Below are 14,661 nucleotides of genomic sequence, written 5' to 3'. Positions count from 1 at the left end.
TAATATCAATGAATTTCTTAGTTATTTATTGTACTATATCTAACACTCTAAAATCTCATTTTTTAGTGTAGAGCACTGATTTTTAAATCTCATCAAAACACACACAACTCAAGGCATACTTACTTAAGAATCATAGTCATTGTTTCTTTTCGATCTTTTCCTTGGAAAGGTAGTGTACCAGTGAGCATCTCAAACTATAAAGAAAAATAAGAGGTATTAGTAAGTATAAAATTTTATCAGAAAGACAAAAAGCATCGTTTTAATCACAATCAAATCTTCTAAAATTGCTACAGAATAAAATAAGTGACATATTTCTACTACAGTCACTACTGAACTTTTAAAAAAAATACCAAAAAAACTCAAACCTTACCATTAACACACCAAAAGACCACCAGTCTGCACTCTGAGTATGACCTCGACGATTAACTACTTCTGGAGCCATGTATTCCACAGTTCCACAAAAAGAATATGCTTTCTTTTCATGGTCAATAGACTCTTTACTTAGGCCAAAGTCTGAGAAAATAAATACCAATTTCATAAATACCCTACCATAATTTGCACATACAAAGTTCAAACATTGACTTCCAAAGTTTACATTAATAGTTCTAATATTCACATTACTTAAAAACTCTAATTCAAGTTTTTAACACAATATGTTACTTAATATTTATATCATGATCAACCTTAAAGGAAATTATATAGAACAGGAGAGACTATTTTAACAAAATGAGGATTTTTACCTGTTAACTTGATATGACCTTCTTCATCAAGAAGAATGCTGAAAGACAACAAAGTCAGAAAATCTTTTCAAACCACCAAAGAGAGATTTTTAGAAGCTAAAACTGAAATTACTTTGCTAAGCATCAGACCACTACAGTCATTCCAAAACATTGCTTTAGACTGTAAATAAGAAGGCAAAGGTAAAGGAGGAGAAAAACTATTCTTTTGGACACACACATATAACAAATCCCAAAGGCAAAGTGATATAAACTTGTATTAAAGAGCCAGGGACACTTGAGAACCATGAGGAAAGGAACTAAAATCTATTCCTGTAAGTTGCTCTTTCTAGTGCCTTTCTGCATAGGTAGCCTAACTAAACTCCCTAGTGCTTGAACAATAGACAAAGGGTCTGGAAATTTAAGCCAAATGTGTTAGAGCTATCATTTTCTTGGTCTTTTAAAAGGCATCTGACTTAGTCATTCCTTCCTAGTTTATTTTCTGACACAACTTACACAATCCTCTTCTCTTCAACACACCTTCCTCACACTCCTTGCTTTTCTTTGATTCATCCTTTTATTGTGTATATTGGTATTACCCAGTGTTTTCTTTTTCAGTAAACTGAGAACTCCTTGAGACTTTGACCTTATTCATCTTGTAACTCAGTGTCTGGCAGAGCACAGATAAGAAATGTACATTGCATGAATGAGACCAGTCTGTAAAGGGCCAATACAGCATACCAAAGACTTTGGATTTCTTCTCAAGGGCAATGAAGATCATAAAAGATTTACATGCAAGGAAGGCAGAGATAGTCAAACCTGTGATTTTAGAAAACGATTTAGAAGGAAAAATAAAGAATATTTATTGTGCTCTTAGGTATGGGTTATGATAAAGAACAGAAAGCTAACCAAAAAAATCACATGGATCTCAATGAAGTTATGAGCCATGCCATGAAGGGCCACCCAGGACAGACAGGTCATGGTAGAGAGTTCTGACAAAACGTGGTCCACTGGAGAGGGAATGGCAAACCACTCCAGTATTCTTGCCTCAAGAATCATGGACAGTATGAAAAGGCAATATAATATGACACTGAAAGGTCAGCGCCCAGGTCAGTGGGTGTCCAACACACTATGGAGGAAGCAGAAAAATAGCTCCAGAAAGAATGAAGAGGTCGGGGCAAAGAGGAAACAATGCTCAGTCGTGATGTGCCAGGTGGTGAAAGTAGTCTGATGCTGTAAAGAACAATATTGCATAGGAAACTGGAATGTTAGGTCCACGAATCTAGGTAAATTGGATGTGGTCAAGCAGGAGATGGCAAGAGTGAACATCAACATATTAGGAATCAGTGAACTAAAATGGAGAGCAGTGGGTGATTTTAATTCAGATGACCATTGTATCTACTACTGTGGGCAAGAATCCCTTAGCAGAAATGGAGTAGCCCTCATAGTCAGTAAAAGTCTGAAATGCAGTACTTGGGTGCAGTATCAAAAATGACAGAATGATCTTGGTTTGTCTCTGAGGCAAACCATTCAACAACACAGTAACACAAGTCTATGCCTCAATCTAATGACAAAAAAGCTAATGGTTCTATGAAGACTTGCAAGACCTTCTAGAACTAACATGCTAAAAAGATGTCTTTTTCATCATAGGAACTTGCCTCCAAGTCCATCCACACTACTGCAAATGGCAAAATTTTTTTTTTTTTTATGGCTGAGAAATACACACATCTTTTTTATCCATTTATCTACTGGTGGACGGTTAGGTTTCTTCTGTATCTTGGCAAGTGTAAATAATGCTGCCATGAACACTGGAGTATGTGGACTACATCTCAATAAAACTATTTTTAAAAATTCTTGATAGAACAAGGTTCTTGTTTATGTCCTTTTAAAAAAAGGATGAAAAAAACCCTTTCTTGCTCAAAGTGGTAGACAGTAAACACTGACAAATTAAAGCACAGAACTGTGTGAAATTTTTAAATATTAGTTTCTTGGTAACCACTACTATAAAAGTAATGTAAAATTTGCTCAACTCACACCAAAAATTTGAAATCACGTCGAGAAGAAAATTTTCAATAAATGGTCTTTGGAGGAAACAATTAGCTCCATGCCATCCCCCATACCAAAATTTTTCTAGATGGAGTTAAAAGTAAAAAAAAAAAGAAATCATGAAATTAGAAGAAAAAAAATCTGATCATGAACTTAGTCAAGTTAGAGAATTATGGCTCCTAAGAATAGAAGCCATAGAAGAGATCTCAAAAGATTGGTAGGCCTGAGAAAAAAAATACTTGTACAGGTTAAAATACTATAAAATTTTAAAATAAACTAGAAAAGCATATCTATAATATATATCAAATGGTAAAATCTTAGCTTATAAAGAATGGTCTCTTACAAATCAATGAGAAAAACATAATCCTCCAAAAGAAAAACTAGCAAAGGCAATGAACAGAAAAATCACACAAAAAGACAAACTGCCAATAAATCTATGAGCAAAGATTTGAATGTAAATAAAAACAAGATAACGTGAACAGATATTTTGATTAACAGAAATTTAAAAGTATGAGAATACAGAGGGTTAGCAGAAATGTGAAGCACAGGCACTCTAACTCAATGTTTGTGATAGTTCTATCAAATAACATTATTTTGTTTTACTGCTTAAATAATTACATTACATTGTATTAAACTTAGCAGCATGATTCCTTACTTTTCTGGTTTTAAGTCTCTATAGATTATTCCCAGGCTGTGTAGATGGTCTAAAGCAAGTGCAAGTTCGGCCAAGTAGAATTTGACATCTTCTTCTGTGAACATCACCTAAAATAAAATAATAATTTTTCTGTCTTTATTTTCTTTTGGTGTTTGCTATTTTTATTTAAAGTTCCACTCTACAGTTTAAATATTAAAAGTTATAAATATGCTAATTAGATGTAGTTTCCTGTACAATTCACTTATGGAAGATATTTGCAAAGATGATTACATCAGCCAATTAATGACTTACTAAATGCTAAATATGCATTGTGTGGGAAATAATTTTACATTTTGTTAAATAACAACTATATTCAGTTTGTGCCACTGTTGCCCCACCATAATAAAATCTTAGAAATGAAAAATGATCTTTACAATGCATGCTGAATTTCCACTACTGATTGTTCAAGGATATTTGTTGATATATTATTGCTTCTGAAAAACCTAAAACTGAAAGAAGCAGGACAAAAGACAGTTTATCAATTTAAAAATCTACCTTCAGAATAAATTCAAAAGTGAGGAAAATAACTCTTTTTGGTTCTGATTCTTCAATGTAAGAATCGTGTGCCACTTGAGAAAATATGATAAGCATAATACTGAAACATAACAAAGCTTTACTTAAAACAGGATGCATATAAATAGATTTAAAATAGAGATTAATTATATACCTCTTTGGATAAGCGTGTAAACAAATCTCCTCCCCTGAGAAAGTCCAATATAAGATACAACTTCCCTTCAGTTTGAAAAGCTGAAAGAAGAAATAAAAATTTCCATTTAATTCATAGTTTAATTTTGGGGGCTTACATTAGGTCAACTCATTCACAAATAAATACTATTTTAGCAATTAATGACTATATCATCAGTTCAGTTCAGTTCAGTCGCTCAGTCGTGTCCGACTCTTTGCGACCCTATGAATTGCAGCACGCCAGGCCACCCTGTCCATCACCAACTCCTGGAGTTCACTCAAACTCATGTCCATTGAGTCAGTGATGCCATCCAGCCATCTCATCCTCTGTCGTCCCCTTGTCCTCCTGCCCCCAATCCCTCCCAGCATCAGGGTCTTTTCCAACGAGTTAACTCTTCACATGAGGTCTCAAGCCAAAATATTGGAGTTTTGATCTCAACTAATTTTTATTTACAAGTTAATCACCAATTCCTCTTAGTTTTCATGTAGAAATGTTAAATACAGTGTTTCTTATTATGGAACCACTAGAACATTTGTTAGATTTTATTCAGGCAATAGTCTCTCAAGAATACAATAGTTCTAAAACATGTGGTCAGTTAAGAAAAATTCCTAACAGAAAAGACTTACTTAACCATGAAACAAAATACAAAAACCATGTCACTTAACTACAAAAAAAATGTGGACTGGTTAGCTTTAATTACACATCGTAAGAACATCAGGATGTCTATATTAGGGATTTTTCTTGCTTTTAAGTTAGGCTAAAATATTGGCACATTATTATTAATTATTATAATTTTTTAATGATTATTATTACCCATTCCTATGGCTATTACTCAGAAACTATAATGTTTAAAAGAAACATGAAACTAAATGCAATAAAAATCTTTTAAAATTTATCTAAGAAGTATTGGTTCAATTTCCATGACTTACTATATGTATCTACTAGACATATGAATATATACAAGTAAATTTTATATACATTTGTATATCTGCATGCAATCAGGGAATGGGAGAATGAGGTAAAAGGATGAAGTAGGAGGTTGTTCATAACTTACCATAATGCAACTTGACAATAAAAGGATGGTTAACTTCTACCAAGATATCACGCTCCATTTTTGTCCGAACACGGTCTCGAACTATAAAATATTGTACATATGGCTATACTGCAATAGCTTCCAGAGACAATCTTTGAAATAAAATCTCTTTGGTGACTACATTAAATAAAACTTTGCTTATATGTATAAAAGTATGAATTCACATAGAAATAAAATTATTATGTATAAATAAAACTATTCATTACTCTTAAATTTTCAACATTAACTAATTTTTTAACTAAATTGTATTACCAGAATAAATTGGATATAAAAATATGAAATAGATTTAAATACCCCTCCCTACCAATCATATCAACTCAATTCAACAAACACTCACTAAGCATCTAAAGTATGTGGCAGACAAGGTGAAGGACAGATATACCCCAAAAGGTGTATTTTGAGGGAGGCAGGAGAGTAGAGATACTGAGAGGAGATACTATAGTGCAGCTAAAAGAGTAAAGATTTTTGGAATTAGAAAAATCTGGATACTGATCTGTGTAATCTAGAGCAAGTTACTTAAACTCTCTGTGCCTCTATTACCTTTCATCTATAAAATGGGGATAACACCACTGTATCTTTGGGGGCTGTGTGACCATTGTGAGATAAGGTTTGTATATCCCAGAGCCTGATATAAGAGATATTCAATTATAGCACCATGTATATGATAAAGTTATAGTACCATGAATATGATAAAGCAATAAAATGATGTATTACCACCAGGAATAAGTACAAGAATTCAGAAAAGAGAAAGATGAGTTTTACTTGCACAGGAAGGCTAGAGTAAAGAAGTGTTTAGGACTCTCTCAGTAGAATTTAGACAGGCAAGAAGGATTGGACACAGAGAAGAAAAGTCCAGGTATAGAGTGCCAGTGCAAGCAAGGACATGGAGGCATGCATGATGCACAAGAAGGAATCTAATCAGTGTTAAAACTGGTGCGGGGCGGGGGGTTGGTGGGGGTGAGGCGGGGGGAAGGAAGGGGAATGTAGGGGAGGATGTGAAGTAGGGAGGATTCAGATTCCTGACAATTTGGAATGCCAGGATGAATTTACATTTGACTCTGTATGTGGGCAAAGATCTCTTTTACCAACAAAACATTTCCTGAGCAAACTCTGTGTGCCAGGCACTGTGAGATACAAATAAAATAATCTTCAAGAAGCTCATAATCTGGTGGGAATGAGACAAGTAAACTGATGATTAATCATCTGATAAGTACTCTGTTGGTAGCTGAATGGATTTAAGAGTTGAAAATGATCATTCATTAAAGTATTTTTTTCTCTTGTGCAATAAGGACAAATCACACATAACTTCTATTTTTCAGGCCAAAGAGCTGCATGGTTATGCCAAAGATTAAATAGAAAGAATGGGAGAGTCTTTTGGGGGCGCAGGGGTGGGAACAGAGAGTTGGTTTCCATGTCAATTAAAGGTGACTACTGATATTTAAAACTCAGATATAAGCCCTCTGGAAAAAATAAACAAAACTTAAAAAAAAAATCCTACATTTGCCATTCTACCAGTTTTCTACCTCCAAATGGGAGATTTTGGTGCCAGTGACTGAAAATATGCAAAACTGGAAAAGGAATCAATTGCTTTGTTATCAATACAGCTTTTTTACCTGACTTGCTTTGTTGATATATTGAATTCAGATATCAATCTCTGATTTTGTTATTTTGTCCTATCACTACTACTCTGGTGCCTCATGTCCAACAGGCCCTTTCTACTATTTGTGTGAATGAGGTTCATCACCTAGGTCTGCTGACAAGTCTGTTCTACTCTAGCCCAAAACTGCCCTTTTTCCATTACTACCCATACAATCTTGGATTATGTTCTGGTTACTTTAAAGCTAGATTCCAAATTTCTATCTCTTTCAGTAATTATACAAAGCTTATTATTTAAAAATCACTCCTCTGCTCAGTAAGCAGCAAAAATACCTATCATTATATTTACTGTATATCACTCTTCTATTATTCTACTGCTATAAAAAAATTACTTGGGAGTTAAGAGCTATAGTTTAGTGGCCATGCTAATAACTAGATGAGTTACCCTGGTAAAATCCTTTGTTCAGGGACTTTCTGCCTCCTTCTGTATAAAATAAGAGGCTAGAACCAGGGTTTTCTTTCTATTATGATTATCTTGTCAGATAGTTTCCTTATAAGCAATATTGATGAGACCTTGTTTAGTTCAAAATGAACAGTAAGATTCACTCACTAAAGAATTCCTTCCTTTTGTTGGAGACAGGTCTGTGCAATAGTTCCAATCTGGTTTCTTTTATGTATATAAAGACCTAGTGACAAATATAAATCATCCTACCATCAAGAATCTTGATTAGGATATTAGTGGTTCTTCTGAACCACTAATTTTATATTGGCTAAATTCTAAATCCTGAAATAGAAGTTGTTAATACTGACTCATGTTGGCAAAGCAACTACATTCATCTGGAATAATCTGTATTACATACTAGTTATTAGATTTTAAACTCGACTTGAACATGAGAACAAATAAGAAGAAATGCTGTTTGTGTGTCTAGAATTCCATATTAAACAAATGCTTTAAGCAATAGTTTACAAAACCTTTTAGGCCCACAGATTATTAGGACAAGAGTCCCTATAAACTCAACCTAACACTTTTGACTTCTTTTTGACCCCATTCATTGTATTAATAGGAACTTCAAAATGGAAAGAGACTTCTAATTAAAGATTAATGTTTTACTTTCTACTTTCTTTTAAAAATCCTAATGGAATTAGAATAATGGGAAAATTACACACAAACTCACAAGGACAAAAAAGAGAAGAAGCAGTAGCAGAAAGTGACTGAGTGATAACTCACACAGCAGATCAGAGAAAGCTAAAATCTAAGCTTAAGGAAAAGAAGCCAATGAGAATTCAGAAAATTCCTGCCACAAAATCCCTTCCAATCAGCTTTTTGGTACCTCACTCTTAAATGAGGAAAAGATAGCAAAGAATTCCTAAGAATTTAAGAAAAGACTCTAAACATGAAAAAGAGCTACCAAAAAAAAATATATATATATAGATCCTGATTCAAACAAACTGTAGAAAAAAAAATGAATTCTAACAATAGGGACAACTGGAAATCTGAAGAGTTATCAGACATCTGCACAGTAAGTTTTTTTCAGATATAATCACAGAATTATATTATTTCTTTAAAGAGTCTTGATCTTCTTGAGATACACACCAAAACATTTATGCAAGAAATTATACAATGTCTGAAAATTGATTCAAATATCAAAACAGGGGAAGGGGAAGAACACAGACAAAAAAGATTGATCATAAGTTGAGAAATACTGAAGGAAAGAGAAGAGTATATGGGGGTTCTATATTTTTCTATAGATGTTTGACACTCTCCATAATAAAAGGTTTTTAAAAATGAAATAATTAGAGAACAAGGAAAAATCTAGGAAGTTAAAAATAACAGTAAAAACAAAAAGTCATTAGAGGGTTGGAAGATAGTTGATAACATTTCCTAGAATACAGGAAAAAAATAAAATTTAATCAACAAACCCAGAGGTTCAACATATCCAAAGAGTAGCAGTTGTAAAATGGAGAAGAAATGACAAAATACTTTCCCAGAACTGAAGAAATGAGTTTCTGGATTGAAAGAGACAACCCCATTTCTGGTACAATGAATTTTAAAAATCCACACTAAAGAAATACCATTATATGAATTTCAGAACACCAGGGATAAAGAGTAGATTGATTATAAAGACTTCCAAAGAGGAAAAGCAGCTTACACACAAAAGACCAGGAACCAGAATGGCAATAAATTTCATAACTGCAACACAGGAAACTGGAAGACAATAGAAACAATGTCTCCAAATTTCTGAGGGAAAATTATTTTTGATCTAGAATTTTTACATCTAGTCAAATTATAAATTAAGTGAGGGGATAGAATAAAGGCATTGTCAGACATGTAAAGTTACAAAAAATTTACTGTCCAACCTTTCTGAAGTCCCTCCTAGAAGATGTATTCCACCAAAACTATAAAGCAAACTCAGAAAAAGGTAGATACAGAATTTAGAAAAGGAGATCTAATCAGCAAAGATGTGAAGGATATGTGACTTCAGTATACTATCTGGCTCTGCAAGGAACAGCTTTTATAAAGCATCATAGAAATATTACTAGGAGGACATGAAAAGGGAAATTTTGTATAGATGGTAGTATAAAAGAGCTAAATCCAAAACTTCCATGGTAGAAGTCAAAAGATTATGTCCCCTAATGAAAACGGGCAAAGAATTACAATATAAGAATACTGATTGTAGAGGTAAAAGGCATAAGTAGCAGCTAAAGAGATTGAAGTCATTGTCTCTGAGGGTCAAGAATTGGGATAGGGAGAAGGATAGGAAAAGCACTGACATTTTTACAAGTCTCTATATGCAGATTACTTTGAGAAAAATAAAAATTAAATTTAAGAACACACCAGCAACCTACAATTCCAATATGTCAAGTATCTTCACTTTTCTATGGTCTCTTCTATAGCTTATATCTTTATACTTTAGGTAGACAAATTTGTTATAATGTTCACTTGCAAATTTTTATTACATTCATTTTTATACTCACATTTGAAATAGTTCATTTAAATAATATTCTATTAAGTGGTATACCATAATTTTCTAAATAGTTCTCTATTTTTCAATATTTATAAGATTTTAAATTCTTGATATTGTAAATACCGTTGCAATGAAAAAATTGCAAGTGCACAAAATCTTCCTTTGAGATTATTTCCTCAGGTTACTTTAGCAGCAATAATGGCTTACTATACTTAATGCAAAACAGCTTTCTAATTTATGTTGCCATCGTATGAAAAGACTCATTATTTTACATGCATTTATCAGAAAACTGAGACATCTTTCCAAATATGGTTTATTTTATCCCCTTATAGAAAATGTATTCTAAAACCCTGTAGGTGGAGGTTGTAATGTTATTTCTTAGGAACTCCTAACTCAATCATTCCTTTTACATTTATTAGTTGGAATTCTACTGTAAGAAAGAGCTTTCCATTGTTCTCCATGAATTATTTTATGGATTAACCCATGGATTCTTTATTCAGTGGGTTGTAATCGATCACTATCATTAATTACTGCAATGTTTAAACTGTTCTAGATTTGGCCAGTAGGAGTCTTTTAATAAATTCCTTATATATTACTATTTTGTAATATCTGAGGCAAATAATCTCCTGATTTCCTATTTATACTACTTTTCATTATATGAAGGGCCAAAAATTTTTGTATTGTCAATCTGCTTATAATTTGTGATTTGCTCAACATTTCTTTACAAGTTTCCTAGGATGTGTTAAATTGTAAAATTCAGTTAGATTGTTGTTTACTATGGTATATGGTTTAAGAGAAGACTAACTTTTTTCCAGGTTGTTCAGAAGTATTTCAAGCAAAATTTATAAAATCAATATTAAATTTTCATTTTCTGGACATATGCTTTGTCATACAGCACAGCAAATACTCAATATTTTTGTAACACATATATTAAACTTTAATATATAATACTTTTGTACTGTTTTGTCCCACTGGTTTATATACCTATATTATTCCCCCCCCACAAAATACACTGAATTGTTATTGCTTTAATAAGCTTTAAGCCTGATAAAGCTTGTTCCTTTCTTATTCTTTTTTAGAATACTCTTCGAGGCATATGTTTTCAAGTGAAATTCTGAATATTTCAAGGAAAATGCAACAGGAATCTTGAGGATATGGAGCTAACTAGATGACTAGAGGAATACTGAGAATCTTATTAATTAGCCTTCTCTAAAAGGAATTGGGCATGTTTTTCCTTTCCTAATATCTTTGAGGTTTCTCAGAGTTTCATTGTTTCCTTTACATATATTATGCACAACACAAGTGCTGTTATATACATGAAAACAAACTACTTCTGTTGCTTCTGTAAATGAACTCTCTTAAATAAGCTGGAGAAGATTCCTGAGAGTCCCCTGAACAGCAAGGAAGTCAAACAAGTCAATCTTAAAGGAAATCAACCCCGAATACTCATTGGAAGGACTGGTGCTGAAGCTGAAGCTCCAGTATTTTGGTCACCTGATGCAAACAGCCAACTCATTGGAAAAGTCCCTGATGCTGGGAAAGATTGAGGGCAGAAGGAGAAGAGGACGTCATAGGATGAGATGGCTGGATGGCATCACCAATGCAATGGACATGAACTTGAGCAAACTTTGGGAGATGGTAAGTAACAGGGAGGCTGGCATGCTGCAGTCCATGGGGTCAGAAACAACTGGATGACCGAACAACAAATGCAGCTTTATAACATGGGATTCCTGAGTATGAAGTTATAAAAAATAGTGACACAGAGTAGGACACTAAGGATATAATTTTAATGCCCTGGTCCCTGCAAGAATCAACTAAGTAGTAGGCCAGGAAGTAGAGACTAGATAAGAAAGAAAATACATTCAGGAAGGAGCAAAAGAACAGAAGCAATGGATGGTGTTTATAGAAGAAGGTGAAATTTCTTGAAACGATGGCAAAATCCAGCCTGAGTTACTAATTGGGAAGAATAACATCAGAAATAGTAACTGATCATCACAAATATTCCTTCCAGAATATTTTAAAACCTTTAGAAAATACAGGTAAAGTTGAAGAGGAAAAAGAGATGTTAGGAATCAACACATAAAACAATTAGAGGTTATGTGGTAAAAAAACCAATACTACTTTTAAAAAGGAAGATTTAAGTATTTTGAAATCTAGGTACAATTTTTTTCTAAGAGACTGTTTACCTACAAGAACCAAATCTGACATTAGGTTTTTTTTTTTTTCAAAATCAGAGGCTTAGAATGAAAACTTATTTGCAGACCAGAAGTCAAAATGATAAAGTCTTTGGAATAAAAGCTATTGTGCATCATAAATAAATTAGTACATTTTAAAAATATTAAAATACTAATATGAACTGGTAAACATATCAAACCTAGTTTTAATATTCTAAACTTCTATTTGCCTAAAGTCCAAGAAAAATTTGTAATACTTCTTTCAAAACATGGCAACTCCCATTCTCACTAGTCATATGATTCCTAGTCTTGGCGGAAAAAATCCACTAAAACAAAGTCTAAATTTAAAGACAGTAGCAGGAACAGATTCAGAATTTAAGTAACTGGCTGAGAAATCATATGAGATCAATTGAGATTTTTCAGTCTGTTCATACTACACGAACGCTACAAACTGCAGTAGCACTTACCTTTCAGTGTGGCCTTCTTCAGTACTTTCATGGCGTAAAGCTGTCTAGCATCAGAGCCTGAGATTTTTTTGACTAAGAAAACCTGTATTTAAATGAGAGAAAATAAGTTTTACAAAGTATCACAAACTATGCTATTGCTAAAATAAGACTCTTATTGTAATACAGCTTATTAGAAAGATTCTGATACATTAACTATTTTCCTTAAAATCTATCAATTATAAACACAATGAATTGTAAACAGTGGTTATAACTTTAGGTATCAATATAAGTGAACACATTTCTTACTGTTATTTGCCAATTCCCTGAAGATCAAATAACATGTAAGACAAGGAAAAATCTTTAAAACTGTAGCAATCAAAGTCTAACATGTTTAAAGTATAATACAGGTGGTAACTACTCTGCTTTTAACAGAACAAAAATTCTGATTCCATAAAAATTGTTATACAGGAGTTCTTGTTAACCATAATCTTCTGCTGATTCAATTCTGTTGAACAGTCTTTTCTATATAAAAAAAGTCACAATTTCTCATTTACTGGGCAGAGCAATTTATTTTTATTTTTAAATTGAAGTATACTTGATTTACAATGTGTTAGTTTCTGGTGTACAGCAAAGTGATTCCATTTATATATTCATTCTTTTTCATTATGGTTTACAACAGGATATTGGATATAGTTCCCTGTGCTATACAGTAGGACTTTGTTATTTATCTATTTTATATATAGTAGTTTCTATCTGCTAATCCCAAACTCCTAATCTATCCCTCCCTTATCCTCTTTCCCCTTTGGTAACTATAACTTTGTTTTCTATGGCTGTGAGTCTATTTCTGTTTTGTAAATAAGGTCATTTGTATCATATTTTAGATTCCACATATACGTGATATCATAGGATATTTGTCTTTCTCTTTCTGACTTACTTCACTTAGTATGATCATCTCTAAGTCCATCCATGTTGCTGCAAATGGCATTTGTTTTATTCTTCTGTATGGCCAAATAATATTACATTGTATATACACACCACATCTTCTTTATCCATTCATCTACTGATGGACATTTAGGTTGCTTCCATGTCTTGGCTATGTAAATAATGCTGCTATGAACACTGGGGTACATGTATCTTTTCGAATCAGTTTTCTCTGGATGTATGTCCAGGAGTGAGATTGCTGGATCATATGGCAACTCTATTTTTCGTTTTTTTAGGGAACATCCATAGTGGCTGTACCAGTTTACACTGCCACCAACAGTGTAGGAGGGTTACCTTTTTTCCCCACCCTGTCCAGCATTTACAATTTGTAGACTTTTTAATGACGGCCATTCGGACTGGTGTGAGGTGATATCTCACTGCAGTTTTGACTTGGGCAGAACAATTTGCAACACTTATACTGAAGAAGCCTATTCATAAATATTTAATATAAGCTAAGTCAGAAACCTGCTTCCCCATCTTTTAAAAATCAAATATACACATATAACCTAAATATTAAGAATACAATTCCCAGGTATGTTACTGAGCTTCTTGATTTTCCAAATATTTCCAAAATTCAGTGTGAGATTTATGCAAAATGAATAAAGCCTGCTCTAAAAAACTCACGGTCATACTATAATATGGCTAATACAAAACTATCAATATACCCCTCTACTCATTTTGACCATGAGTTTCATGATCTTTTCCATCAAACTTTTAAACAGACTTGCTAAATGGACCTGAATTTCAACTTTTTTTCTTCTACCCATTCTTTACTAGCAGTGCTATTGAGCTGCCACAGATGCTAAGAAGAGACACAACTATAATCAAGGAATAATTCTAGGGTCAGATCTCAATTATCTGCATCAGCACACTAGACTATTAGCACAAAATCAAAAACTGATTCATTCAACTGATTCTAGTGCAAGGCAGAGTTCCTCACTTTGAGAAATTTTTTCAAAGACAATGGGCAATGACCTCACTGAAAAGTGCCACAATGTACACAGAAACCCTGATGCAGGATATGCTTCTCTGCCCAAATCTTTCCCCTTGTCTCCCTTCACCATGGCCCCTGGTGAAACTTTCTTTTAGCCAGCTAGCAGTGAGCCAACTTGGGGAGAAAAAGTGTATTCTCAGTCAGGGTGGTTCCTAAGAAGGAATGATGTTCAAATATTAAAGGCAGTCAGAGATCATGAGTATTTCTGAACTGAAACAAATTCTAATTAGGTAGGGATAGTGAGGATTTGATATTTCTTATTCATTCTTA

General features: G+C 33.3%; 1 protein-coding gene across 6 annotated transcripts in view; it reads right to left on the bottom strand.

Annotated features, from left to right (window-relative positions):
* The window catches only part of RPS6KA3 (ribosomal protein S6 kinase A3), a 102,120-nt gene that overhangs the window by 30,662 nt on the left and 56,797 nt on the right, over positions 1–14,661 (bottom strand). For all 6 annotated transcript variants that reach the window (XM_018043795.1, XM_018043793.1, XM_018043791.1 and 3 more), the window contains 7 exons: positions 12,438–12,519; positions 5,196–5,276; positions 4,124–4,203; positions 3,418–3,524; positions 741–778; positions 371–513; positions 124–194 (listed from right to left, as the gene is read on the bottom strand). In XM_018043795.1, coding sequence (XP_017899284.1) covers positions 124–194; positions 371–513; positions 741–778; positions 3,418–3,524; positions 4,124–4,203; positions 5,196–5,276; positions 12,438–12,519 — 602 coding nt within the window. The remainder of the gene's footprint in view (positions 1–123; positions 195–370; positions 514–740; positions 779–3,417; positions 3,525–4,123; positions 4,204–5,195; positions 5,277–12,437; positions 12,520–14,661) is intronic.

This window comes from Capra hircus, assembly GCF_001704415.2.
Source record: "Capra hircus breed San Clemente chromosome X unlocalized genomic scaffold, ASM170441v1, whole genome shotgun sequence".
Taxonomy (NCBI): Eukaryota; Metazoa; Chordata; class Mammalia; order Artiodactyla; family Bovidae; genus Capra; species Capra hircus.
The sequence above is the reverse complement of the archived record's forward strand: the minus strand, read 5'-3'. Positions and strand labels throughout refer to the sequence as shown.